Below are 25343 nucleotides of genomic sequence, written 5' to 3' on the forward strand. Positions count from 1 at the left end.
CTGATATCTGGTCACTATAACCGTGTAGGTTGAGGAACAAGCCTCAATTAGTGCGGCGTAGAATACTTTGGATCCACTTCTGGGTGCTGCGGCATTCAAAATGAAACTAAACAATTCTGCTCCAAACTTATGAATTTTAGGCTACTGTTGCTACATGCACTGCCTCTAGTACCTGTGGAGAGTAACACTACCCCCGTATCTGAGTGCTAGAGTGAGTGTGAGGGGATGCAAAACAAAAAAAAGACAGCAAAAGTGGGCACGATGGACAAGCTCTTAGACTGGATGATGTTATAAGTAGCGGTATGACTTAATCGGAATTACCGAGACTTTCATCACCAGGCCTATGTCTACTACACATTCAAATGTACGTCCTCATTTCATGATCAGCCTTCAAGCGGCGTACGAATGCCATTCCCCCCTGGGCAATTTGTTGCTGAACCCCTTCCGTTACACATCGACGATAGCCGTGTGATGCGTCCTTCTGGTTTAAGCTAATCTCGCAAGGTCTCAATACGTAACCCCCTTGATTTCAAAACTGTCGTAAAGGAGAATTAGTAAGAACAGCCAAATACGATGGACTTGAATTCACTGTTACATGGGTAGTCTAACTAAAGGCTTACGACTGGACAGTGCAATAGCGTAAACAATTGGCACTTGATAAAATGCCCCCCCTTCCTCATTGTCCCCCCATACAAAGCTTTTCTAGATAGGGAAGGCTACCTACATGTAATACTTCCCCGGGCCGTCACCCATGCTATCAATCCATAGGCTCTCAATGCATCATCCCCTTAAATGCCGTCTTTTGATCGACAACGGTCCCACCTGTACTGGTCGCCCCGGGGGCCCTGGGCCGTAAAACAATACGGCGCCCACCAAGACGGCACGCGGCATTGTGCCATTTACGTTATACGAGTATAAAAGCTACGCAACAAAATGCTTCAATAATGCGTAGATTACGGCACGTATGCATGGGCAGGATGCAGATCGGTCACGTGAAGTTAGTCACTGTGACAGAGCGCCGGCACCGCCAGTGCGGCATCAAAAGCGGCTATTAATATGAATATTTTCCCCAGCCTCGACCTGGTTTTTTTTCCTATTTCTTCAGTTTTACCCCTAATCACCAACACTTGAACATCGAGAGTTGATCGAATCACTCGGAGATCCTTTTCCACTCCCCAGTCAAGGTCCCTTCCCTTTTTCATCCACACTCTCTTTCCTAGAGGTTTACGATTGTAATTGAGACAATCGCGTGCAATAGAGGTTCATTTGTAGTCTTTTTGTGCGTGTAGAAAGTCTTCCAAAGCTTTTTTCTTCAGACCAAGCGCATTAAATAGAAAGAGCCGACCCTCTTTCTATTTTCTAAAGTTTATACCCCAAGGCTTCTTTTTCCCCGTCGGAAAAGAAGCTTTCGCACTACTAGAAGTTCCAGTCTAGTTGTTGCCCGTTACCGCAGCAACTTTCGATACTCCAACTTCTACGTACTACACGTTGTCGGATTTGTATACAAAGAATCTAGATTCATTGTTTCAGAGCCACAAGTTACCCGAAAACCAAACCCCGTTGTCAAGTTCCGTGAATAGCGACTTTTCGACGACCACTAAGCCAATAAACGCGAAATGTGTGCCACTACCGTTTACGTTAAACGATACGCCGCCTCAAAGGCTAAGCGCGAACGGGAACCAGGATTGGAATCTGGCCCCGTTCCCTCCTCATTGCATTAACGATAGTAATGTGTTGAGTTGTGAGCCGCTTAATGCCTACAAGTCTGATGTTTTGCCTCCGAATTTCACTGTTGATGATCTGCTATTGCCTGAAGTTTGCTCTGGGGATAGCGCAGGAATCTCGAGTGCTCCTCCGTCCTGCCTTATGAGCAGCGTTTCGTCTACCGACTGCTTCTCTGATGTTTCGATTTCGCCAGAAGCTTTGACGAGACGCGCCCTCTCGGCAAACCACACGCCAATGAATTTGTCTTATGACTTTGTCCTGATGAACAGCGAGAATGCTTCTGTCGTCTCTGCCCCAGAAATGGGTGCCGGGGCCGGCGGTGGTGACCAGCTGTGCATGTTTGAGGAGAAGAGCAACCCCGAGACGTGGTCTCCACTCTTTGAGGACTCGAACAGCCCATTGGCGAAGGAGGAGCCTGTGACGCCGCCGAACTTGAGAAAGCGAAGCGCCTCAGAGGTTTCTACTGCCTTGGAGGAGGACCGAGCTCGAGCATTGTCTCTTGAGGCGATGCGAAAGAAGGTCAAGCTGAGTACTCCACCCGCCTCTTCTTTGGAGAAGAAGGATCTTCCACCTGTTGTTGTTCAGAACCCTAACGATCCCGCTGCGGTTCGACGGGCCAAGAACACTGAGGCAGCGCGAAGATCCCGTGCCAAGAAGAATGAGCGGATTGAGCACTTGGAAGCTCTAGTGTCGGAACTGATGTCCAAGAACTCGATGCTCGAGGCCGAGAACGCTGTTCTTAGAAAGTTCCACAAGCTAGCTCCTCGTTGATTTTGTTGATTGTTTTTTTTAGTAATTGATTTTTTTGTATTATACTTTACCTGTAGTAGACGAAGACTTATTGATTGCTGATTCGGTGGAATTGTATGCAATGTCTTTCAAAGTTTAAAGTTCTGGGCAATGTCGGTGGGTACCAATCTCATCGCAACGCCGATGCAGAGTATACAAAATACGATACATTGGTGGTAATACAGTACAGTGCTGTGCTTCTACAATGGTGGCTTTTTTTTCGATTGATTGTGATACATTGTAATCAATTCAGGGTGTACCTCCATCCAATTGTTATACCCAAAGTGCTATAGGAATAGTGTAACTATGTTCAATAACGATCTTACAGGTGTTATCTAACAGATAGGGCCCGAACTGATACTGTAGTACCGAAATGCTTTAAACCAACTACGACACAAAATAGATAGCTTCTAATCCTAACAACGAAAGACTCCTTCAATTGAAAAGATCAAACTATCGCCTCCAAAGCCCTCCGCCACGTCGATTAGCCACACTTCATCGTAGCTCTCTCTATGTAGTCGAAGATGCTCCAAACAAGCGTTCCACAATATACGCGCAGAAAATGCTAATAAATTGACAGTCACACTCTCGGCGTCTTGCGCCCGCGAGGACAAAAATTTCAAAACTTACCCTACCTCTACGGAAAACCCCCGGAAAAATCACGCAGCCGGGTAAGTTGGGAGGAAACGGTGTATTACTAATGGGGTGAGGGCTCCCCATAGTGCTTGCGCCGGCGAGCAGGCACCACGCCCCAAAACGCACAACCCCCAAAAATTCTTTCCCTCGACTTCTTTGAATCCTTCAACTTTCGACAGTTCGACAAGGAAAAAAAAGGTATGTTAAAACCCTTTGAAATGATTGTGGCAAACGCGCCATGTTTTACAAATGGAGAGAGGAGATGAAGGGGAGGCGAAATTGGGGCGATTTTGGGCGGGGAACCAGGGGCTTATACCCGTGGAATGACGATTCTGTGGTTGTGTATTTGTCATCATGAGTAATGGGTGCGGGTATTTAAGCATACTTGCCCTCTGCCTTACCAATTTTTCTTACCCTTTTGATTGTACCTTTTTTTCGACTATCGCGATTGGTTTGCTGACTCAAGAGAATAGAAAAAATGGCTCGACGACCAGCTAGATGTTACCGATACTGCAAGAACAAGCCGTTCCCAAAGTCTCGATACAACCGAGGTGTCCCAGACGCTAAGATCCGGATTTACGATCTTGGTCGAAAGCGTGCCAACGTCGACGACTTCCCACTCTGTGTCCACTTGGTCTCCAACGAGTTGGAGCAGCTTTCCTCTGAGGCTCTTGAGGCTGCCCGAATTTGCGCCAACAAGTACGTCACCAAGGTTTCTGGCCGAGAGTCCTTCCACATGCGAGTTCGAGTTCACCCATTCCACGTGCTCCGAATCAACAAGATGTTGTCGTGTGCCGGTGCCGATAGATTGCAGCAGGGTATGCGAGGTGCCTGGGGTAAGCCAGCCGGTCTCGCCGCTCGAGTCAACATTGGCCAGATCATTCTGTCTGTCCGAACCAAGGACTCCAACAAGGACGTTGTCATTGAGGCTCTCCGACGATCCCGATACAAGTTCCCAGGTCAGCAGAAGATTATTATTTCCAAGAAGTGGGGCTTCACCAACCTTGACCGAGACGAGTACGTTGCTCGACGAGAGGCCGGTGAGATCCGAGAGGACGGTGCCTACGTCAAGTTCCTTTCCAAGAAGGGTCCATTGGAGCAGTCCCTCATTGACTTCCCAGAGTACAACCCAATCTCTGCTTAAATTAATCTCTTTCCCGGTGTTTTAAAATATAACTCTTGTTATTATTACCCGTTTGTTGTTGTAGTTGCAGAATTGTAGTAAACCTTCAAGTTCTATTGACAATTGCCGTCGCAGGTATATCCATGGGAACGTAAGCCATGGATGGTGGCAGAAAATTACAGAGATCAGCTATCCTCGATTCAGAAGTTGCGAAAAAGATGAGCCACCAATTTGAGTAGGTTTTTCATGGATATGGGTAGGTACAGCTTTGATCTGTAATAATATCGTAGTCATCCTTTACATTAACCCTTTAACCTTTAACGTCCCAGATTCAGGTTCACTGAAGATAAGATAAGAGGAATTCAAAACAGAGTATGCGGTTCATGAGAGCAGTTGATTTATGAGGTCGTTAAAGGTACGATAGGAGCTTATAATTTACTGCAACGTTTTCGCCAATACCAAAATCGGTAATCGAATTCGTTTTGCAAATCAATTGACACCAAATAATTTTCTCACTCGACCAAAGAAGTTCCTCAATTGACATAAAGTTGTAAGCATTCGATACAGCTTTAATCTGTAATATCGTTGTCATCCTTCACATTAATCCTTTAACCTTTACCGTCCCAGATCCAGGTTCACTGAAGACAAGAGGCATGTAAGCCCCGTGTTAGAATGAGCTCTCAAAAGAATTCGGCCTTATATAAAAACAAGCTATGCCTCGTAATCCCCATATTCCATTGCGCAACAGCATATAATGCAACATTATATAGTCCGACGAGGGATTAAGCCGTACATTGATATATTAAATTTTGAGGCGATATTGACGCCGCACGAGCCGCACTTCCTTACTGCCCCTCTCTCTGCGGCATGCATGCCTGCCCCGCTCATCCCACCTGGTACCCAAAAATATCATCTAAACAGTTACCGTTATTACAAAGCTAGAGCTTTTCAAAAAGACTAAAAAAGTTATTACCTATTAATCGTATAGTCATATCTCTTCTAGCTATATCAGATCTCGTTCGTTCAGGGGGGAGGGGCCGCGCGGCGTTTTGTAAAGAGATGCGTGTAATTGCCCCTTAAAGTTGCGGCTATGCAAGAAGGCTGAGGGCGCGAAATATTTCACCAAAAACGCCCATTCGGAACACGACACGTTTCTCCACCATCACCCCCAAAAAGGCCTATAAGAAACATGGTTAAGGCATTCTCCGAGCGAACCCACCCAAAGACCATCGTTCTTTTTGATGTCGATGGTACCCTGACCCCAGCTCGACAGGAGATTACTCCCGAGGTCAAGCAGGCTCTCGAGCAGCTCCGAGACAAGGTTGTTGTTGGTTTCGTCGGCGGCTCCGATCTCAGCAAGCAGAAGGAGCAATTGGGCGACAACGTTCTCGAGATGTTCGACTACGCTTTCTCCGAGAATGGCCTGACTGCCTACAAGCTCGGTAAAGAACTCGCCTCGCAATCGTTCATTGGCTGGATCGGCGAAGAGAAGTACAACGCTCTGGCCAAGTTCATTCTGCGGTACCTTTCTGATATCGACCTGCCAAAGCGACGAGGTACCTTCATTGAGTTCCGAAACGGCATGATCAACGTTTCTCCAATTGGCCGAAACGCCTCGATCGCCGAGCGACACGAGTTTGAGCAGTACGATAAGGAGCACAACGTCCGATCCAAGATGGTTGAGGCCATCAAGAAGGAGTTCCCAGATCTTGGTCTTACCTACTCGATTGGCGGTCAGATCTCGTTTGACGTCTTCCCAACCGGCTGGGACAAGACCTACTGCCTGCGACACATTGAGAGCGAGAAGTTCGAGGAGATTCACTTCTTTGGCGACAAGACGTACAAGGGCGGCAACGACTACGAGATTTACAGCGACGAGCGAACCATTGGTCACTCCGTCAACAGCCCAGCCGACACTGTCCGAATCCTCAAGGAGCTCTTCCTCAACTAATTTCACACACTCACACACACACACACCTACCTTTTGCCTTCTGTTTGTTAATATAAAGCCGACGTTGACGCTTTAGTCGATATAGTAATTTTTTGATACCAATTGAGTTATTGATCAACAATGCAATATTTGTTAGTTTTGTAGAACCGTCAACACTGAATACAGGAGCCTTATTATCGCAAGGCTACTGCAATACCACATAAGCTGTGGGAACATTTACTCAGGCCGCATGTCGAAGATATAATGATCAACTCATCAATCGGATGTATGCAAGAACAACGGCAAAGGTACCGGTGCAGACACCAATGAGCCATTGCATGACCTGGAGCTTTGTGCCTTCGATCATTGTCTTGAAATTGGCAAGCTCCTGGTCTATCCGCGTTTCTACCTCTTTGATTTTACGCTCGTGGACCGCCGATTCTTCACGAATCCGGCCTTTTTCCAGATTGAGATCCAGCCGCACGCTGGCTTTGGACTTTGAAATCTCCTCCTTGAACTTCTGACGCAGCTTATCCAGGTCGGTAGTGAGCCGATCGTGCTCATTCATGACTCTAGTGCCTTCGGTCTTGTCCATTGTCAGCAATTCCGACTTGAGTTTGGTGAAATCAACCTTTTGCTGGTAAGTTCGCCGCGAATAGTCTTCCTTCGACACTAGATTCCGCGATAAATTATCTACGCTGTCGTCCAAAACAGTAGTCAAAGCCTTCAGGACAGACTCAGCTTGGGTCTGTGTGAACCCCTGTCGCTCTAATTGCAATGCAAACTTGCGGGTATCAAAGTGGTACAGCCCGCCAATACTGCCGCCGCCTTTCGCGCCATTTGCAAGGTTCAGAGCACGTGATTGGTGGATGAGTCTCCGATGTACGGTACTCAATTCAACACCTAACCTAATTGAACCAATGCTACGCTTAGAAAAAACAGCATTGAATGGTATTATCATTGTCATGCTGAAAAAAACAACAAAAACCGTAGAGAATAGCCGATGGTATGTGGAGGAGGGAGAAGAGATGAGATGCTTAAGCAAAAGGGGGAAGGACGGCGGTTAAATCCCTTTTTTGGTGATGTGGGGTGCGCGAGGTCGTTGGGAGTTTGCGATAAAAGTCCAGTCACCGGCACCGCGTTGAAGATCAAAAATACACTCCCTGCGATTGGCCTCTAATTGATTGCTGCCAATTGATCTGGTAATTGCGCCATGTATCGAGCCAAGGTACTGTGTACTGCCATAGCGGCAGCTTCTACGTACTCAGCCGCAAAGGCATTGTACCCAAACTCGCCAATTCTGGCCGAAAAGAGACCACAACCAGTCGTGCCGAGAAATCGTTATGATGAGAATGTCCCCGGCTTGTATCTGTGGGGCAACCCGAGGCTAATTGATCCGAAGAATGTTGATCCCGTGATAAGGTCCCCTACTCGGATAGAGTACTTTGATGGGCTTCTTATTAAGGATATTGCTATCCGCGAGGGAATTGCTGTGGCTGTTCTTCAGAATGGTGAAGTTGTCCAGTGGACTGAGGCTGATCCCAAGCCCGCAAAGGTCGCTGGAGCTAAGAAGATTGAAAGGGTAGTAATTTCCAATGGATACGTCTATGCTTTGTTGAGCTCCCAGAGGGAGATTGTATCTTGGAATGGCTATGGCGAGACTCAATTGACCAAGCTTGAGCTGCCTCAATTGGGGTATTTTGAAAGTATTAAGGAGTTCACGGCTGGGCGGGGCCATCTGGCGGTACTAACCAGTAAAGGCCGGGTCTGGACCGGCTCAACTGGCGCACAAGGACCCGCGGAATCCAAAGGCCAGTTTGGAATTGCTTCTTACTCGCAGTTCGACGCCCCGCCTAAGCCAGGGAAGCTCCACGAAGTGGTTCTGGTGAATAAACTTGGAGCTAAGGTTGAACAGATTGCCGCAGGCGATAACCATACTCTTCTCCGGACTGAAGATGGTAAGGCCCATGCATTTGGCGATAACGTTTACGGCCAGCTTGGCATCTCGTTCACTTACCGTACTGCCCAGGTCGGTGTCCCCACCACCATTAGGAGCATTGAACAGCTCTTCTCTAACGACGCTTACTCTGATCCGAAGGTTGTTGCAATTGCCGCCGGGGCGAACTTGTCCTACTTCACCGTAGAATCGCATAAGAACCGCGAGAAGGTCCGGGAATATTACGCGCTCGGAAATGGCCTTACTGGTCAATTGGGTACTGGTCAGTTCATCCACGCACAACCACGACCTAGTCTCATGAAATATTTCTCTAATCTCCTTGAATACTCCGAGGCCCAGCGACGAATGGTTCAAATCGATGTTGATGACTTCTCTATTGGAGCCACCCACAGCTTCGCTGGAGCAAACAGCATTACTGAGGACTCGTATGGCCAGGACGTGCTAGCATGGGGTGGCAACGAGTTTTCTCAACTTGGAACTGGCAAGCGAAACAATCTGTCCACCCCTGAGAACATTCTTCCATTGGATGTTGAACGGGGCAAGGACGATGACCTCAAGCAAGGTCTCCGGATGCAGCTGAAGAAGCACCATACTTTCAACTACCAAGACCCTTCTGGTAAGAAGCGTTCTGTCAAGGCGTCCCAAAAGATCTATGCTGGGGACAACATCTCAGCCGTCTACTACACTTCCGCTTAGCCTTTTTATTATTTATCAAAAAAATATTTTACTTTGAACATGATTAATTTGTACAGTCCTTGATAGTCAATGGTGTATTACTATATTAGTTATTAGGTCTAGAAATATAAATAGATTAGAGGAAAAGAATTGGACTCTCGCCATTCCTCAGCGCAGACTCGGTTATGGCCAGAATACGCAGTCTCGCCTCCGCCGAATAATCCGCACTAACAGATCTCGCTGATGTAAAGTTCTTGCGTAGGTAGTCCGGGATATCGAGAACTTCCTTCTCCCTAAAAGTGGCGCCCACAGTCAGCTGCGTGAGCCAGGGCCGCTGCGGAAACGAGATATTTGATGGGAATTCACCAAATGCAGCGGTATATAATTGCGGATTACCGTGGATGATGATACGGCTCTTTTCGCTGCCGCTTAGATTCCAGCTTCCGAGTGTGAACCACTTCAGAGTAGGCGGGAGCGAAAGTTCAATGAATTCCTCCTCCGGGGCATCAAGGAAATTGATACCAAAGTTGAGCAGCTTTGTGCTCTTTTCTAGTACAGTTTCGATGGTGGGGAAGCTCTCCATGGCTATGGAACCTACCCTGAAAGCCGAAATGCTATTCCAATAGTTCTCAAATACATCAAGCCCCTGCAGGCGGAAATCATCAGCTGTTATGAATATCATAAGATTGGAAAAGACATTTGTCTCCTTCAAAGCCCTCAAAACCCTACAGGGGTGGCTCTCATCGTCAAGGAGCTTACTTTCCAGCCATAGACGGACCTGGTACGGCCGGTTCGGTGGGATTTCTGCCCCTTCGAAGATGTTGTAGTTCACGCCAGTGGTGTATTTAATATCAAGCTCCTTGAGACGAGGCATCTCAGACCAGACAGCGTCTAGGAACCGCTTACTCGGCCGCAGTTCTTCAGAAAGCTCATTGCAGATGACAATGAACAACTGGGTGATTGAGTCCTTATTGTAAAGGATGAAATCTTCAGCTTCTCTCAGAGACTGAACCACCTTGTTTTTATTAGTAAATAGTTCAGTGTAGCCAAAAGTGTGCTGTTCAGACTCATCCGGGAGGGAATTGATGACGACTGCCAGGGGACGAGATAAAGATGATCGGCAATATATTACCGACATCTTATGCCAATCGCGGCGGTCTTCTGCAAGGCCGTTAGACTCTTGGGCAATCGCCGCAATCGCCTCATCGATTTTTTCGGTGAGCTTGTCGGTGCTTGTTCTTTTGTATGTCGAGTTGGTAATCCAGCTGGGGTATTGTTTGGCGGGCTTCGCTTTCTTATCCCGTCCAGCCAATCGAAGAATGCAATTTGTCGAAGCATCGAGGCACTGGTGGACTTTGTTGAAGACAGATCTAGCCGTCTTGCATCGACGAATTTTTCGAATACAGGGACATTGACTCAGAATGCTGTCCTTCTTCCTTATGCCCTCTTTATTTGTTGACGACTGACGAGAGCTAATCATCTTCGAAGTGGCCTCCACAAAATGGTCAGCAGAATCCGCAGATAATATACCTCTCATCTGGGGCAGCGTAAATTAAGGGGGGGATGACATATTCAGTTACAATTCATAATGCCCGCAGTCAGAAAGGGAAAGAGAGGCACCAGCATTACTCAGCCCAGCTGCGTCACTGTATCTCTTTGCAGGTATAAATACGCAATGAATCGACGTCGATGACATTTACAGATCAAATGTGCAATTGAGATGCAGGGAGCAAATCAACTTACGGGATTTGGCTCTTCATAATGCCCATATTATAAAAAAAAAGGACATCCCAGATCTCATCATTGCCCGAGCGTCGTGGAAACGAGCCTAAAGATAATCCAGTCATATAAAGGCAAAGGTATATGAATCTGATTGCAAAGTTAAGCTTGCATTATGCAGGTAAAAGGCCTGCATATATCTCTAGTATATCCCCGGACTGGTTCTACATCCTCGAGGCGGTAGCTGATTGCAGTAGCACTACAGCCTTGAGTGCTGCTCCATATGACATTTCGTATCCGCTACCGCCAAATCCATACGCATGGATTATTACTATGCTTCTGCCTTGGACATTCATATTCTCTCTAGACACTCTTGGGCCCCCTCGTCTCGCCGGACGGAACCCGACATTGACCCTCTTTAAGTCCAATGCATTCTCGCCGCAGAGGCCCGGGAACATTTGCCTTGCTCGACTCAGAATAGCTGCAGTGTCCTCATCCCTGACACCCGAGTAGGTAGTACCGATCTGCTTCGTGCCGCCCACAATCATCTCACCATTCGGCCGCGGGATGTTGAAGGTCCATAGACCATCCGCTCCCTGAACGGTAATAGTTCGTTTAGCATATTCGCTCTTCTGAGTGCGGATCAAAAGAGTCTGGCCTCGGATCGGGAAACAGTTGGTGTCAAAGCCGCCATCAACCTGCAGCCCCGTCCCACTGGCGTTGACAACCGCAGTTACCCCTGAAATCACGTCGCCTACCTCTCTGAGACTCTCAAGCTTTCGCCGAACAACTCTAAGCCCCTTCTCCTGCAGCTTTCTAAAAATATACGGCAGATAGACATTGGGATCCAGTACCCAGGTCTTGTACCTTGCCTTGAAGAGATTTTCCGTGTTGGTGAGAACTTCAAAGTGGTCGAGGCCCTTTTTATAACTCTCATCCAATTCCCGATATCCTTTGGAGGGCTTCTCGACGACATCCATGCCCTCAACAATTTTCACGGATGACTCGGGCCCGTCCGCAGCAAGCTGCTTCATATACGCGTAAGTGTCCCTGGTAAAGCGCACTTCATCTTGGTTATCAGTCGGGAACGGGCGAAAGTGGGCCCCGGCCCAAGCCGAGGTGTATTCTGGCTTTAAATCAGTTGGAAGGAGTTCGGCTATCAGAGCGACATCCTTGTATCCGCTTTCAAAGAGTCTGAGCGCACAGGTTAGTCCAATAACGCCTCCGCCGACTACAACTACGGTCATGGTTGTGGTGGTGATTGTCCAGGTCGAAGTCCGAGACCCCCTTTGCATATTACGGTAAATGCTGCATATTAAATACCGCCATCCAAGCAGAAGTGCTTATTGCACCAGTAGGTAATATCTGGAGGCATTGACTTGCTCCTATTTGGGATCTAGTAATTTTTTACAAAGACGAGGGAATTAAGATTGTTCAATTGACAGTAAAAGCGCTTCAATTGCGCAACGGATGAACCAGCCAGACAAGATGGGCCAAACGTCAATCGTTCTCTCCCTAGGTCGCATGCAACTAAATAAATTAAAGACTATAGGTACAATTGTCAATCAACATCGCAAGTTGATTCCTTTTCGTTTCTCCCGCTCTCTAAACTCGAACATTGCCTGGGCGCCAACAAATAGACATGCAGTTGAAACAATGACGTATTTCAGGCCCTCAGCAGTGTTGAACATATCGTCGAGCATCTGCTTCATTCCATCGAGCTGAACGCAGAAGCCGATGAGGTTTGCAATCATCATCATCCAAATGTTAGCCACCGCACCAATGGCACACAAATGGCGATATATTTTACGGGCAGCCCACTTCTTAGCCGGGAAGGCCATCGTCGCTGCAACCTCGGGGAGAATGAATAGCACCACCAACCACCCCCAGAACAATAGGTGTAGCTGGATATCATGCCAGATGGCCACAAAGCTGAAAACAATGAGGGAATTGAGAATTGGGCGATTCGTGCCACCGAGCGGGATGTAAATGTATCGCAGAGTCCAACGGTTGTAGCTTCTATGCCATGATCGCCAGAAGGACAGGGCCGAATAGTTGTTATTGACGCATCGGACCATGTTTTCAGGAGGGTCAATTCCATCTAGCAGAGCCCACAGCCTAAATAGTCTCCATGGAATAAGCAGCTTAAGCCAGATGACGTTCAGGTTGAATAGCGCGATCATGCTAATCTGGAATGGAGAGTCGCCGTCCCACGCTCTAGTCTTGGAAATTGCGACAACGTACGTGAAATGAAGCAGGAATTCCATGGTCAACAAGCAGAACAGGAATCGTACCGCATAAAGTGTGATACGCCGGGTATTAATGGACGGTAGAGGGGCCTGAATTTGCCTGGTAAAGTCATTAAAGGTCAGAATTGGGCCAGCAATGTATAATGGACCATATAACGCATAAACCAGATAATTTTTAAAGTTGTACTCCTCCAGAGGAAGGAATGTTTCGATTCGTTCTCGCTCTGACATTGTTGCTGGAGAACTGTTTGCAGCCTTTTCCTTTTCGGTGGTCGTAAGCCCGTTATCTCTTGCCTTGAAATAATCAACGTTAAAGCTGACCATTCTCAGCATGGTGAAGTTGAAATTGACGTCCCATCGAGAAAAGATCCCCGAGTATTTGTCGAGGAATGCCAATTGCGGGATATACCTGAACGGGTATCCCAGGCACAGCTCATTGGCAAACAAAATGCCCACACCAAAGATCCAGGTCAAGGCGATACCACTTTTACGGGGCAAGGAAGAGATGGCGTAGTTTACAGATATGAGTGTCAAGATCTTGGACACATTGATCCCGTAGAGCACGATCAGAAAGATCACAGAGAAGGCAAGATCTATATTTCTTCGATCTTTGCCGCCAAGCATGAAATACACCCGTTTCAAAATGACCTCACCGAGGATCGCACATGCGAGATATGGCAGATTATTCCTCACTCCGGAGTACTGGTCGTCAGAGTTATCAACCTTCCGCCCGAACATCCATCCGTCAGAGAGCAGGTGCTTGTACTTGTCGTAGTTTGCATTGTCTTGTGAGCTTGCATCAATTGCAGCCTTGAACATCATTGGCACTGCCAGGGCGAAGATTACCCCATAGAAGTAGAACTCTTTGGTCTTCCATCTGGGCTTCCCGGCGCTGTTTATAATGGCTTGGCGTTTCTTTTCATCTTCCGCAGGACCAAGTCGCGTATCCAGGACCTCTACGGAAAGCAGCGACACCAGTTTCGACATCCTGTCTCGTTGCAGTCGCGTGCTTACCCCTGGGTAGTATTTTTTTGACGTGGTGATTTAGGGGTCGGCGTGTTCACACAGCCTTACACATGCCCGGCACATTACGACGAAATATGAGCTAATTCGAAAGGGGAAAGAAAGTAGGGCAGTAAATAGACTAAGTAAAAGGCATATTTTTTTATACAGAGACATTGTAGTTCCATCGGCTAGTAATAATATCTGTTCAGGTAGCTAAAAGAATTCTATATAGTGTTCTTTTCAATGAATGGTATCGATCGAGGGAGGTCAGCCGGACAAGCCGCATGATCACAGAATGGAGAGGGAATTGGGTCAAAATAAATCGATCATGCATGAAAATCAGCAGTTATAAGCTCAATTACAGTATCCCGACTCGAATACTGTAGATTATCATTGCCTTGGCCCCCCCCCCCCCCAGTACTACCTGACAGTTAACAGATAATTTAGCAAAATTTAATCAAATACAACCTTTTGTTGAGGAAATGGAATGAATCCTCCCAACTGCGGCTGAACGGCCAAGATGGAGAATATTGAAATTTTAGCATTTGGGCCTCTCCTCGAGCTATTTGAAGATTAATAAAAGATGGAGAGAAGACCTAATCCTCCGGGATGGAAACCTCCAAAGGCGCCGTATAATCCGTACGATCCCACGGATCTGCGTCCGCCGGAAGGGTACCCATCTGAATATAATGCCCCTGGTACGCCGAGATCTTGGAGTATCTCGCCGAAGGAGCCGTCCAACTACCGAGTCGTGAAGGACACTCTCAAGCGAATGCAGTATACGCCTCGTCCATTAAGTGAAAAGTACCCGGGCCAGTACAAAATCCTTGTCCGAACCAAGAGAAATCCGTTTGAAAAAGGTGTGAAGTTTTCGTCTATGTTCTTGGGCACAGCTCTCATTTTCTTTGGCGTGTTCTTCTACCGATGGAACGACGGTTATGATCACGTTTTCTCTTTGCCATACCGGTGGCAGCTGGGGATCCGTGAATCGCTGTTTGGTAATCTGTCCGAGCAGCAGAAGGAGGATCTGGAAGGCAAGCAGCGAGGGTTCAACAAGGTCGCCAAGACGCACTCGACGGCTCCTGATGAGAACCGATACATGGCACCGCGGCCAGAAGATGAGCATACTATGCAGCGACCAATGCGAAACCATCTTATTGAGGCTGAGCGGATTAGGCAGGAACGGGAAGAGGCAATTCTTCGGGCAGTTGACATTGCCGAGCGCGAGCTGCAGCACCAGCAGCCTGATTCTAAAAAGAAGAAGTTCCTGGGCATTTTCTAACGACTTTTTTATATATATTACTGTACATAGACAAGCATTATGATTTGGCAATACATTGACGAATTTCCATTGTATATACTAGTAGAGTGCTAGGGCCTTGCACTAACAGTATCACTGTAGCCTTAAATACATGGTACACCAGACCTGGTATCAACGGAGTACTGTGTTATAATCTGAAGTAAAGATAAACCATCAATTCCATAATTGTAGCAAAAATAAACTCATGGATATTGTGCAAAAGAGTGCAATTTATTCGTAGAGGCTCTCCCTTTTCTTGCACTTGCATATCATAAATGAAACGATTGAAGGGCCCTTCAAAGAAAAACATAAAAAAGTCCATTGGCTTTATTAAAATATAAAGGCTTAAACGACCGCGATGTGAACCCGCCCAGTTTAGTCCTTCTATATATTGGGCAATGTAGCCCCCCAGAGTGATCGGAGGGGGGGGTATCACTCAGCTTATCGGTGATTCAAAGTTGCCGACCTACACATAAAACCGATGAAGCGATGTATGTACCGGTATTAAGTCGTCTAAGGGCTTTGGAATGGCCAGTTTTGATCTTCTCCCTTTTTCTGGTCGTTTTTGAGAGCGTAGTACTCTTTGTGACCACCCTGCTTCCCGGACCAGTAATTCGCTTGTTTGACCGGGTCGTCAAGAGACTATTTAGAAGGTTCTCTTCGCCGCCAGAGCCGAATGACCCCCATACTACCATCGCTAAGGCTATCGCCTCATCTCCGGGGTTTATAGAGCTCTGTGCCTTGTTTGGCTACGAAGCTGAAGAGCACATTGTTAAGACCCAGGATGGTTACCTGCTCGGTATTCACCGTATAGGCGGGCCGAGAGGGTCCAACTGGCGGTCGGAGCTGACACAACGGAAGAAGCGACCGGTGGTATATCTACACCATGGGCTTCTTATGAACAGCGAGGTGTGGATAGTCAATGTAGAGCCGCAGAAATGCCTTCCGTTTGTGCTGGCGGATCTGGGGTACGATGTTTGGCTCGGTAACAACCGGGGAAATAAGTACTCGAAGAAACATGTCAGCAGGCAGCCGTCCGACAAGGAATTTTGGAATTTCAGTATGGACGATTTTGCTCTCTATGACATTCCGGATACAATTGAGTACATTCTCGACTGCGCTGATAAGCGGAGCTTGTCTTATATTGGGTTCTCTCAAGGGAGTGCCCAAGCGTTTGCTGCCTTATCGATCCATCCAAAGTTGAATAGTAAAGTAAAGCTGTTTATTGCATTGGCTCCAGCAATGGCTCCGCCCGGTCTCGCCAACCAGGTTGTTGATTCGCTCATGAAGGCGACGCCGCAGCTGATTTACCTTGTGTTTGGCAAGAAGGCAATTCTCAAGTCAACGACATTCTGGCAGAGTATCATGTATCCTCCTGTGTTTGTGAGGGTCATTGACCTTTCGTTGCGGTTCTTGTTTGGCTGGACTGGCCGAAATATTTCGAATGCCCAAAAGACGGCCGCCTATGCGCATCTGTACTCGTATACCAGTGTCAAAAGTGTCGTTCACTGGTTCCAGATTATCCGCAATGGACGGTTCCACATGTTTGATGATGATGTTCAGAGCATATTCATTGAGGACAAGAACTTTTATAAAGTGGCGCCTTTCCCTACGCAGAATATTATGAGTCCTATTGTACTTGTCTATGGGAAAACGGACTCGCTAGTAGACATTAATGTCATGCTCCATGAACTTCCAGCGGGTACGGCTCATGTAGGGATTCCTTACCATGAGCATTTGGACATCATTTGGGGCGACCGAGTTGATGCACTGGTGTTCCCGTATGTTCTCTCTGCCCTTGAGAGGGTGGATGGTGTGACCAAGGAGCGCCTAAAGAATGAGTAGCCTTTGATGAGTCCCCATTAACAGCCATATTAATATATATTTACTACCCCAGGCAATTCTTACCTCCGCCGGAGGTAAAGGCAATCCCCGTTTTATGGGTGTCCTATTATTTTGAGTCAAGTAAATACCTCGGATTCATGAAATCAACCAAGCAATTGAATTTATTCAGTCAAAAATCTATTTAACCTCGTATGCTGGAATTGAGTCTGAATAGCTCTACTAGCAGTAAACACACTGATACTACAGTGAAGGCTTACTCTGATCACCAGATTCGGGTGGGGTTAACGATTCTTCCACAAAGAGTTTGTAACCAGTCAATAAATATAAAAAAGAACAAATATAAATCAGCAACGAAGAACTAAATCTAGAGATTTTCCGTTGTATTTTTCAAACTCATACAATGATACCATTGGTACTGGTAGTACCGGTATGTCGTGTCGGAGGACAAAATTTAAGTGACTTCTCCCAAGACCCCCGAGCGGACACTGAAATAACTCGGGTCGTTGAGGTCTAGCGATGTTCGATTTCACGGCTTTAGCGCCGTCCGACGAGGACAACATCCTAGGACAGGTCTACCAGTCGCTGCTGTCTTTCACAAGTCCCAGCATTAACCTTCTGATCGATGTCGGGTGGAACCCAGACCTGAGCATGGACCTCTCCGCGGTCCAATCCAAGCTCATGTCGGTCGACGCTATTCTGCTCACTCACGCTACAATATCGCATCTCGGAGCCTACGCGTACTTGTATAAAGTGGTCCCTGAAATCGCGACAATTCCCGTCTACGCAACCCTGCCAGTGGTTAACATGGGGCGAATCATCACGCTGGACGCTTATCGAAGCAGAGGTCTGCTTGGACCGATTGGCACAGCTCAGCTGAGCGTCCAGGATGTAGAGGCAGCGTTTGACAAGATTGAAGCACTCAAGTATTCCCAATCGTTCAAATTACAGGGCAAGCTTGAAGGGATCACCATTACTCCACACAATGCGGGACACACTCTGGGTGGCACGATCTGGAAGATCCAAAAGGACTACGAGGACATTGTTTACGCTGTGGACTGGAATCATTCAAGGGACAGCTTCCTCAATGGTGCGTTCATGCAACAAGGTACAGTCGCTGAGGCACTGAGCCGCCCGTCCATTCTTATATGCGGCACCAAAACCGGTGAAGGGGTTACTATGAAGACTCGAAAGAAGAATTTGATTACTGATATCAACGAAACGCTATCGAACGGGGGCACTGTGCTGATTCCGACTTCAAGTGGGTCTCGAGCGCTCGAGCTTGTCCACTTGCTGGATACAGAGTGGGCTAGGAGCAAACGTAAGGAGCCATTGATATATCTATCACATGTTGGTCGTCGAATGCTTGCATATGCTTCTTCGATGCTGGAGTGGATGAGCGCAGGCATGATCAACGAGTGGCAAGACAAGAATCAGAGTCCATTCGACACTAAGCACCTCAGAACAGTAACGAGCGTCGATGAGCTGGCCGAAGGTCCAAAAGTTGTTCTGGCTGCTGGAGAGGCCCTAGAAACGGGATTTTCGCGGTCGTACTTTGCTTCCATTTGTAGGCAGGAGAACTCTCTGGTTATTCTTACAGAGAACGCTGGCAAGGATACGCTAGCTGAGAAGTTGTACCAAGCATGGGAGAAAGAGCAGGTTCCAAATAGTGGCGAGAGTGAAGACATGCGAAGCGTGGCCCTCACTACGAAGCTAGGCCTTTCCTACACCAAGGAACTGCCACTGGAAGGCGAGGAATTGTTCAATTTCAACGAGAAATTGCGCAAAGAGAAGGAGGAGCGGGAGAAGCAAGCTGCTATGGAGCAATGGAACAAGAATCTTCTTGAAAAAGAGCAGGACGAAATGTCATCCGACGAGTCTGACGAGGAAGCCATTGAAGCGGTGGATAAAATGGGTATTGAGAGCCTTATTCGCGGTGAAGGTGTGCACGATTATGATGTTCGGAATTTCAAAGGCAAGCATAGAATGTTTCCATACAGTCTCAAGCGAAAGAGGATTGATGATTACGGCGAAGTCATCAAACCGGAGGACTTTGCTGTTGCAAACGAGTCCAACGAACCCATTGAGCCTGTTTCGCAGAACCAGAAAGGACAGAAGAAGAAGAAAGGCAAGAAAACTGGCGAAAAACACAAATGGGGCCAATCCGCCAAGGATGATGAGACCCACAAGCTCGATGCTACGTCTGGATATGCCGTGCCGGTCAAGCAAGAGATCGTTACTGAAGAAATCAAGGTTCTCTGCCGCGTAGACTTTGTCGACTTTGAGGGCCTTACTGACGCGACCTCTCTTGAAATGATTATTACCTCGGTTCAGCCCAAGAAACTCATTGTTATTCCAAATTGCGCGACGGTTGAGTTTGGTAAGAACAAATCCCCCGAGCATCTCGAGGAAGTGTGCCTAAACAATGGCATTTCGAGTGTAACCTTCGCTGCTCCAAATGAGCTCATCCACGCGAGTATTAACAGCTTTGCATTCTCGGTCAAGATCTCGCCCGAGCTGGAGAAGTTGCTGCAGTGGCAGAAAATTCTTGGGGAGTATCAGGTTGCTCATGTGCTTGGACGGCTTGATATGCAGCAGACCGAACAACAAGCAAAGGCGCCTGGCTCAATCGTGGATTCTGAGGGGGACACCAACACGGAGACCGTTGTTGAAGGCGGGGACGATGAAGGGGAAGCTTCAAAGGAAGCGGTTCTAGTGCCGTTGAGCACGGTTAAGGAGTTGTCAGCGGCGCCGCGAATGAACCCCCTACTTGTTGGTGACATTAAGTTGGCTGAACTCAAGCGTAAACTTATTGCTCAAGGACACAAAGCTGAGTTCGGGGCGGAAGGTATTCTGGTGTGCGATGACAAGGTTGCAGTGCGAAAGCTTGAAGAGGGCCGTTTGATCATTGAAGGCGGGGTTGACAATGAATTCTACGAGACAAAGAATGTCGTCCGGCAACTTCTCGCCATCGTTTGAGGCGTTCAACACTCTCAATTACTTAGTCTTTTTTATTATTTTAGATCACCTATTTATTTGATAATTCATTTCCCCTTTCATAAAGTTCAACAAGAGAACTCGTCGCACGTCTGGACGGGTAAATTGAATAAGGCATTAAAATGGTAAAGCATTATAGGTAATCTATATAAACTAGTCCAATACCTCGGTGGTCGTATCGTCGTATTCCATCAAGTACTTCAGTGAAATATGCTCCTGTCTATCATTGCTCTTATCTCCGCATACGTCTCTCTCGTCTCTGCGCAGGCTGAATTCATCATTCCCTGGCTGACTCGGAATGCTGTTTCGGCCGCTGCTTCTGTACGCTCTGATGGTGTCCCAGAGGCGCAAGCATCGTCTGAGGCTAATGCTATGGTCAGCCAGGTTGTCAACTACCCCGCCTTTAGCTCGCTAATTAACAAGGCTATCCAGCAGTTCCCGCAGGGTTACAATTCGCAGGTTATGATCAGCTTTGCTGATGAAGGCAATAAGGCATTTAACCAGTGGACCAAAGGCCCAGAGTACAAGCAATTCAAATCTTACTACAAGGCACATATCACTGATTTCGATACTAATAAAGCCGAAGCGGTGATATCCAGCAAATTTGGCAACCGAACTCCACCATCCGCTGACCAGATCCGATCCTATGTTGCCGATCCAGAGGCCAAGCGAGTTGGTTCTTCGGCATATAGCGAGGCCAATGCTTTGGCTACCGATCTTGGATTCGTTGAAATGCTCAGTAAGAACCCACACTGGAAGGAATATGCTACGCTCTTTAAATAATCTCTTTTTAAAATTTAAAATTCAATGTCATGCAATTTGAAGCTGTTCTCTCTCCGTTGGACGCAATTAGCCAGTATGCAATAACACTGGATGTGTAAGGAAGAGTTGCTGTACTCTTAACAGACTACAATTCAACCGTAGTTTTTGCTTTACATGCTTGAAAGCTGTAAGACAGTTTATGCATGAGCCGCGCGAGGCTTCAAAATTAAAGTGTGTGCTGCAGGGTTCGAACCGGGTCCGCCGCGTAGACATAGAGAGAGGCCAAAGGAGAAGCGCGTAGAATCACGAGCGGAGCTAGAGGATATGGAAAGATGAGCTGGAAAGTGACTAAATTATTTGCATGCTACAAGCTATTGCTGATATCAACATTATACCTGGTTCCGAGGCAGTATGACACGTCATCGCGCTTCTTGTTCAAAGGAGAATTAGACCCATCCGCCTCGACGATTTGGAGGGTGCTGGCCAAAGGCATAGAGAGACTGACTATCTGGGACAGTGTGTTCTATGTGTCAGTCGCCAAGAGAGGGCTGGTTTACGAGCATGAGTGGGCATTTGGTCGATTCTGGTCGCTTATGATCCAGTACCTGACTCCTGAGATTAATAATAGCCCTCTTGGGCCGACGTACTGGTATGGCCTGACGAGCATTATAATCTCAATTACGTCGCATTATTTGTCAGTTCTACTGCTGATGAAGCTGACCAAGATGATTTTCGCCTCAAGGCACAAAAACGTCAATAAACTGGCCCTGATCACTGGGTATTTATATACCATTTCGCCGGCGGGAATGTATCTGATTGCTGGTTACTCAGAGGCTGCATTCGCCCTATTGACATTCCTGGGAATGTATTTCCGCGAAAAGAAGAATTACATCGTCTCCGGTTTGGCATTTGCCCTTTGCTGTGGGGTTCGAAGTAATGGCATTCTTTGGGGCATTGTGTTCGTTTATGATCTATTCCCCGAGCTGAGGAAGGGCAATTGGTGGAAAGCATTCCAGGTCATTATAGGTGGAGGGATCATTGGACTGTTCTCTCTGGGGTTACAAGCATATCCATATTTTTTATATTGCCCAGCCCGTGGAGAATGGTGCCATGATACCATCCCGTCGATCTTCGGCTTCGTGCAGTCACATTACTGGAACGTTGGATTCTTACGATACTGGACACCAAACAACATTCCTAATTTCCTGTTTGGAGCTCCAACCCTCTACCTGCTGTGGCAGTCCGGATGCTGGTACTCTTACCCCAAGCCTATGGTTCGAATCAGGCCATATCTCACCGTCCAGTTCATCATCTTCGTTTCTGCTATCTTTGTCTATCACGCCCAGATCATCACTCGTATCGCCACCTGTCTGCCAATGATGTACTGGTATACTGCCGAGCTCATTTCCAGTACTAATCTCAACCAGGTGAAATCTGGAAAGCGCATTGCTACGTACTTTGTCCTATGGACTCTCAGCCAGGCTGTATTGTTCGCGGCATTCCTTCCTCCTGCTTAAAATTACAACTCGCTATATAACCACATTACAATATTCAGAAGTTCAAAGTACGAAAAACTGCAACAGCATATTATTCGCTTATAATAAGTTAATAAATTATCCAATCCTCGGCTCATCTATCTAGTGGCCGCTAATTGCCTTGCCCGAAGATGCTAGAGCTTCTATATTACATTAAGTTAGTACTCATTCCACTCAGATCGAAGCTTCACGTACCTCTTCTCGTAGCATCCTCTAGTAGTGCCGTGTCAACAGCATTAGCTGGAAGATGCACATATCGCACGACAGAACCTCGAATGAATAGATTCTTTACTGCGCTCAAATGCGGATATTGCGTATCGTTCATAGTCGTAATATTAGCCAGCTTGAGGTTAAAGTACTGGTCCACGGTTTGCAGAGTTCCTCGAAGGATCATATCATTTTTCAGCTCCACAGTAATCTTTTTAATTCGCCCATTAGTTAGAACATAGAATCAGCTTCCAGGATAACCTTACCTCCTGCCCGATTAAGGACTTGAAGAACGAAAAGAAGAGCATCGTCTCTCGTTTGAAGAAGGCTAGTCGCAATGGCTCGAAGTGTCTCTCGAAAATATTGAGGTGTGGCTCGCGCTTGGGACAACGGTATGGCTAAGAGCCGCCCAGTGTGCGGCGCAACCCCATCGCTAATATGGTTAATTGTGCGTAGGAAGCTTTTATAATTGGAGAACAATACATGTGAACCGGCAAAAATTGGATTTTATGATGTAACCGTTATACAATTGCAAAAGTGTAAACAAGTTATGCACAAACGAGGAAAAGTCTACGGTAATAGCAGCGATCTCAAGGTACCACCGTACGTGGTACGCGGTATTGATAGATTGTATAATTTCAATTTTCTGTGAATAATTACTATAACTATCAAATAAACTATCGTCTCCCTTAAAGCCCAATTTTTGTTCTTAGCCGAGGGTCGTCAATACACTCCCTTGCTGCCTCAGCTTTCGGAGTATGTGCGGCTGAACATTTCGGTCTCGCCGAGACCAATTCAGAGACCTCGTGTGCTGAAACTTTTTCATCATTCGAAGGAAGATATAGCCAATAGTTTCGGTATTGCGGCATATTCCAGCTCTTTCAACTGTTTCTATTGATAAGAGGATCTGCCAAGAAGAATTTAGGGGGCTGAAAAATGCAGACAGCCGTGCTTCCTCCACCACAATGGACTTAACAGCGGACATTTTGCTAATAATATTCCAATACTTATCAGAGGGCCGCTACTGTGAAGATAGCTGGTTATGGATTGTGAGGCCTGTATGTAAACAGTTTGATCGTGTGGCCACATCATTAATCTGGCGAGAGCTCTGCTATTTTATCAACAGTGAACCCCTACCCGCTGAAGATGTTATAAGAGTTTCCGGCAGGGCAGAGTTGGTCGGCTTTGTCAGAGGCGAGTTGGACTATCTTGAGACCATAATAGAACAAGATATGGACTTGCAATGCTGGTGGGATGAGTTCTGTATCAACGTACGAACAATTCCGTTTGAAAACCGGTTCAACATGTGGCACAATGCTGAGAAGGCTCGAATGTGCATCCAGAATTATGACCGAAGTATTCCTTCCAATCCCCTTGCCGAGAAAGTCATGGCAAGATTGAGCTACTGGCGGGAACCTGATAAGTATGCTGCGCTGGTAGATGCCATTGCTGATGAGCTATCTAAAGAATATACCGGGTATGCAGGGTGGCCGTACTTCAGCAATGTGATAAACGCAAAGACAGTTTCTGCAGGAGCCGACGTAGTCGCCAGACACTGTTCGAACATTCTCCATCTCCAAGTGACTAGCGGAGTCAAAGACGGGTGTTATGATCTTGACCAATACAACCTTTACTTGGAGACCCTCTCAGCAATTGCAGCAAATGCCGTACTAGACATGCTAGAAATTCGGTTCGCGCTCGATTCAGGGCAAAATGGATCTATTGGACTTGCCATGGATGTACTCAGTTTGTTTGCTGGGACAAGCATGGACCGACTCAAATTGGATATAACTTTTGACAACCTGGTTGAAGGCAACTTAAATGCAGTGCTGGGCCAAGTGACTGCTATAAAGTCAAATCCGCTCCTGAAGATTAGTCTAACGAAAAACCATGGGCCGAATACCACGATTCTCAGTGAGCCTTTGGATTTGTCGAATCTAGAAGAACTTGCACTTTGCTTCAGTTCAATATTTTCTCGATGGTTCCTGGGTACACAAAGCTTATGCCAAAACTTGAAGCGACTGGAACTGAATCTCGACGGCCTATTCAACGACCAACTTCGCCACCTAGAACTATCAAAAGGGATCCAAGATTTGACTTTGACTTGCGACGATCATGTGGGTCCAGGGAGCATATGCGGAAGAGGTGTAAATTTTCTTACTATTAAGGGGATATCAGCAATGTGCGGCTTTTTCTCTATAGAATGTCGGAATGCGACCGTGTTAACCGTAAAGGGATGCGGCCAGTTGGGCAGTTCTAGCACTATTGGTTTGATCCTTTTTAAAGATCTTCAGCATATGTACTGCAATGGCTTGTCGATGGCTTTACTGACTGAGCTAATTAACAAGTACAGACCTTTGCGCTCAATCCGAATAACTAACCACAAGAGCATTTTGCATCAGTCCAGCGGAGCAACTGTCCAGTATCTCTCAGCGCTGTGGAAATCGAGATATCTCCCACCCAGATTGGAGATCGACACTGATTTAAGGGTTGATGCTACTCCAAAGCTGCAGATAATCCAAAAGTTTCTATGCCATCCGTCTGTTCAGAAGCTCTTAATCGGTACGAGAATACACTATGGTGTCTACATGGAGAATTTTTCCCTGCTGAGGAAATATACTGGCTGCATTGGAAGGGATTCGTCTAATCCTAACATGTTCTGGTACGAGGTTAACCCGCAGTTACGATCTGCAAACATTATAGAGAACGAGTTGGTCAGGGCCTACTTCATTTGATGCTAGGGGAGTAATTGCGTTCAGTATCATGCCTCCCGTTATTATTATTGTTGTCTATTGCTGTTCTTGATTTCGCCGTAATCTCTATCGTTTCGCTCGCGATCTCGTATCTTGAAATTTCATCGCGTAGATGTCTCAGCACCCAAACCATGTGGCT

At 46.9% G+C, this 25343-nt stretch overlaps 15 protein-coding genes across 15 annotated transcripts; 10 read left to right on the forward strand and 5 right to left on the reverse strand.

The window, feature by feature from the left end:
• Positions 1 to 1866: 1866 nt before the first annotated feature.
• On the forward strand, positions 1867 to 2496 carry TRVA0_023S01090 (bZIP transcription factor; the record flags this gene model as incomplete). The annotated part of the gene is made up of 1 exon (XM_076685279.1): positions 1867 to 2496. One exon carries the CDS (start codon positions 1867 to 1869, stop codon positions 2494 to 2496), a length of 630 nt encoding a protein of 209 aa, XP_076540479.1.
• Positions 2497 to 3299: 803 nt separating this feature from the next.
• On the forward strand, positions 3300 to 4294 carry RPL10 (60S ribosomal protein uL16 RPL10; the record flags this gene model as incomplete). The annotated part of the gene is made up of 2 exons (XM_076685280.1): positions 3300 to 3348; positions 3624 to 4294. The coding sequence occupies exon 2, from the start codon at positions 3629 to 3631 to the stop codon at positions 4292 to 4294; it is 666 nt and encodes a 221-aa protein (XP_076540480.1). The 5' UTR covers positions 3300 to 3348; positions 3624 to 3628.
• Positions 4295 to 5462: 1168 nt separating this feature from the next.
• SEC53 (phosphomannomutase SEC53) lies at positions 5463 to 6224 on the forward strand (the record flags this gene model as incomplete). The annotated part of the gene is made up of 1 exon (XM_076685281.1): positions 5463 to 6224. One exon carries the CDS (start codon positions 5463 to 5465, stop codon positions 6222 to 6224), a length of 762 nt encoding a protein of 253 aa, XP_076540481.1.
• A 247-nt stretch (positions 6225 to 6471) lies between these two features.
• Positions 6472 to 7170, reverse strand: FMP32 (Fmp32p; the record flags this gene model as incomplete). The annotated part of the gene is made up of 1 exon (XM_076685282.1): positions 6472 to 7170. The coding sequence occupies one exon, from the start codon at positions 7168 to 7170 to the stop codon at positions 6472 to 6474; it is 699 nt and encodes a 232-aa protein (XP_076540482.1).
• A 246-nt stretch (positions 7171 to 7416) lies between these two features.
• On the forward strand, positions 7417 to 8856 carry FMP25 (Fmp25p; the record flags this gene model as incomplete). The annotated part of the gene is made up of 1 exon (XM_076685283.1): positions 7417 to 8856. One exon carries the CDS (start codon positions 7417 to 7419, stop codon positions 8854 to 8856), a length of 1440 nt encoding a protein of 479 aa, XP_076540483.1.
• A 115-nt stretch (positions 8857 to 8971) lies between these two features.
• Positions 8972 to 10372, reverse strand: TRVA0_023S01200 (uncharacterized protein; the record flags this gene model as incomplete). Its single annotated transcript, XM_076685284.1, has 1 exon — positions 8972 to 10372. The coding sequence occupies one exon, from the start codon at positions 10370 to 10372 to the stop codon at positions 8972 to 8974; it is 1401 nt and encodes a 466-aa protein (XP_076540484.1).
• Positions 10373 to 10778: 406 nt separating this feature from the next.
• TRVA0_023S01222 (FAD-dependent oxidoreductase) lies at positions 10779 to 11801 on the reverse strand (the record flags this gene model as incomplete). Its single annotated transcript, XM_076685285.1, has 1 exon — positions 10779 to 11801. The coding sequence occupies one exon, from the start codon at positions 11799 to 11801 to the stop codon at positions 10779 to 10781; it is 1023 nt and encodes a 340-aa protein (XP_076540485.1).
• A 318-nt stretch (positions 11802 to 12119) lies between these two features.
• Positions 12120 to 13790, reverse strand: GUP1 (O-acyltransferase; the record flags this gene model as incomplete). Its single annotated transcript, XM_076685286.1, has 1 exon — positions 12120 to 13790. The coding sequence occupies one exon, from the start codon at positions 13788 to 13790 to the stop codon at positions 12120 to 12122; it is 1671 nt and encodes a 556-aa protein (XP_076540486.1).
• Positions 13791 to 14391: 601 nt separating this feature from the next.
• On the forward strand, positions 14392 to 15090 carry TRVA0_023S01266 (uncharacterized protein; the record flags this gene model as incomplete). The annotated part of the gene is made up of 1 exon (XM_076685287.1): positions 14392 to 15090. The coding sequence occupies one exon, from the start codon at positions 14392 to 14394 to the stop codon at positions 15088 to 15090; it is 699 nt and encodes a 232-aa protein (XP_076540487.1).
• Positions 15091 to 15597: 507 nt separating this feature from the next.
• Positions 15598 to 16953, forward strand: TGL1 (sterol esterase; the record flags this gene model as incomplete). Its single annotated transcript, XM_076685288.1, has 1 exon — positions 15598 to 16953. The coding sequence occupies one exon, from the start codon at positions 15598 to 15600 to the stop codon at positions 16951 to 16953; it is 1356 nt and encodes a 451-aa protein (XP_076540488.1).
• A 516-nt stretch (positions 16954 to 17469) lies between these two features.
• On the forward strand, positions 17470 to 19929 carry CFT2 (cleavage polyadenylation factor subunit CFT2; the record flags this gene model as incomplete). Its single annotated transcript, XM_076685289.1, has 1 exon — positions 17470 to 19929. The coding sequence occupies one exon, from the start codon at positions 17470 to 17472 to the stop codon at positions 19927 to 19929; it is 2460 nt and encodes an 819-aa protein (XP_076540489.1).
• A 228-nt stretch (positions 19930 to 20157) lies between these two features.
• TRVA0_023S01332 (uncharacterized protein) lies at positions 20158 to 20730 on the forward strand (the record flags this gene model as incomplete). Its single annotated transcript, XM_076685290.1, has 1 exon — positions 20158 to 20730. One exon carries the CDS (start codon positions 20158 to 20160, stop codon positions 20728 to 20730), a length of 573 nt encoding a protein of 190 aa, XP_076540490.1.
• Positions 20731 to 21041: 311 nt separating this feature from the next.
• Positions 21042 to 22226, forward strand: GPI18 (GPI-anchor transamidase GPI18; the record flags this gene model as incomplete). The annotated part of the gene is made up of 1 exon (XM_076685291.1): positions 21042 to 22226. One exon carries the CDS (start codon positions 21042 to 21044, stop codon positions 22224 to 22226), a length of 1185 nt encoding a protein of 394 aa, XP_076540491.1.
• A 120-nt stretch (positions 22227 to 22346) lies between these two features.
• Positions 22347 to 22759, reverse strand: LSM2 (Sm-like protein LSM2; the record flags this gene model as incomplete). The annotated part of the gene is made up of 3 exons (XM_076685292.1): positions 22347 to 22387; positions 22440 to 22662; positions 22718 to 22759. The coding sequence occupies 3 exons, from the start codon at positions 22757 to 22759 to the stop codon at positions 22347 to 22349; spliced, it is 306 nt and encodes a 101-aa protein (XP_076540492.1).
• A 657-nt stretch (positions 22760 to 23416) lies between these two features.
• On the forward strand, positions 23417 to 25186 carry TRVA0_023S01398 (uncharacterized protein; the record flags this gene model as incomplete). Its single annotated transcript, XM_076685293.1, has 1 exon — positions 23417 to 25186. The coding sequence occupies one exon, from the start codon at positions 23417 to 23419 to the stop codon at positions 25184 to 25186; it is 1770 nt and encodes a 589-aa protein (XP_076540493.1).
• Between the last annotated feature and the right edge of the window lie 157 nt (positions 25187 to 25343).

The sequence above is a fragment of the Trichomonascus vanleenenianus genome, assembly GCF_965637985.1.
Source record: "Trichomonascus vanleenenianus strain CLIB 3782 genome assembly, contig: TRVA0_023S, whole genome shotgun sequence".
NCBI classification, from domain to species: Eukaryota; Fungi; Ascomycota; class Dipodascomycetes; order Dipodascales; family Trichomonascaceae; genus Blastobotrys; species Blastobotrys vanleenenianus.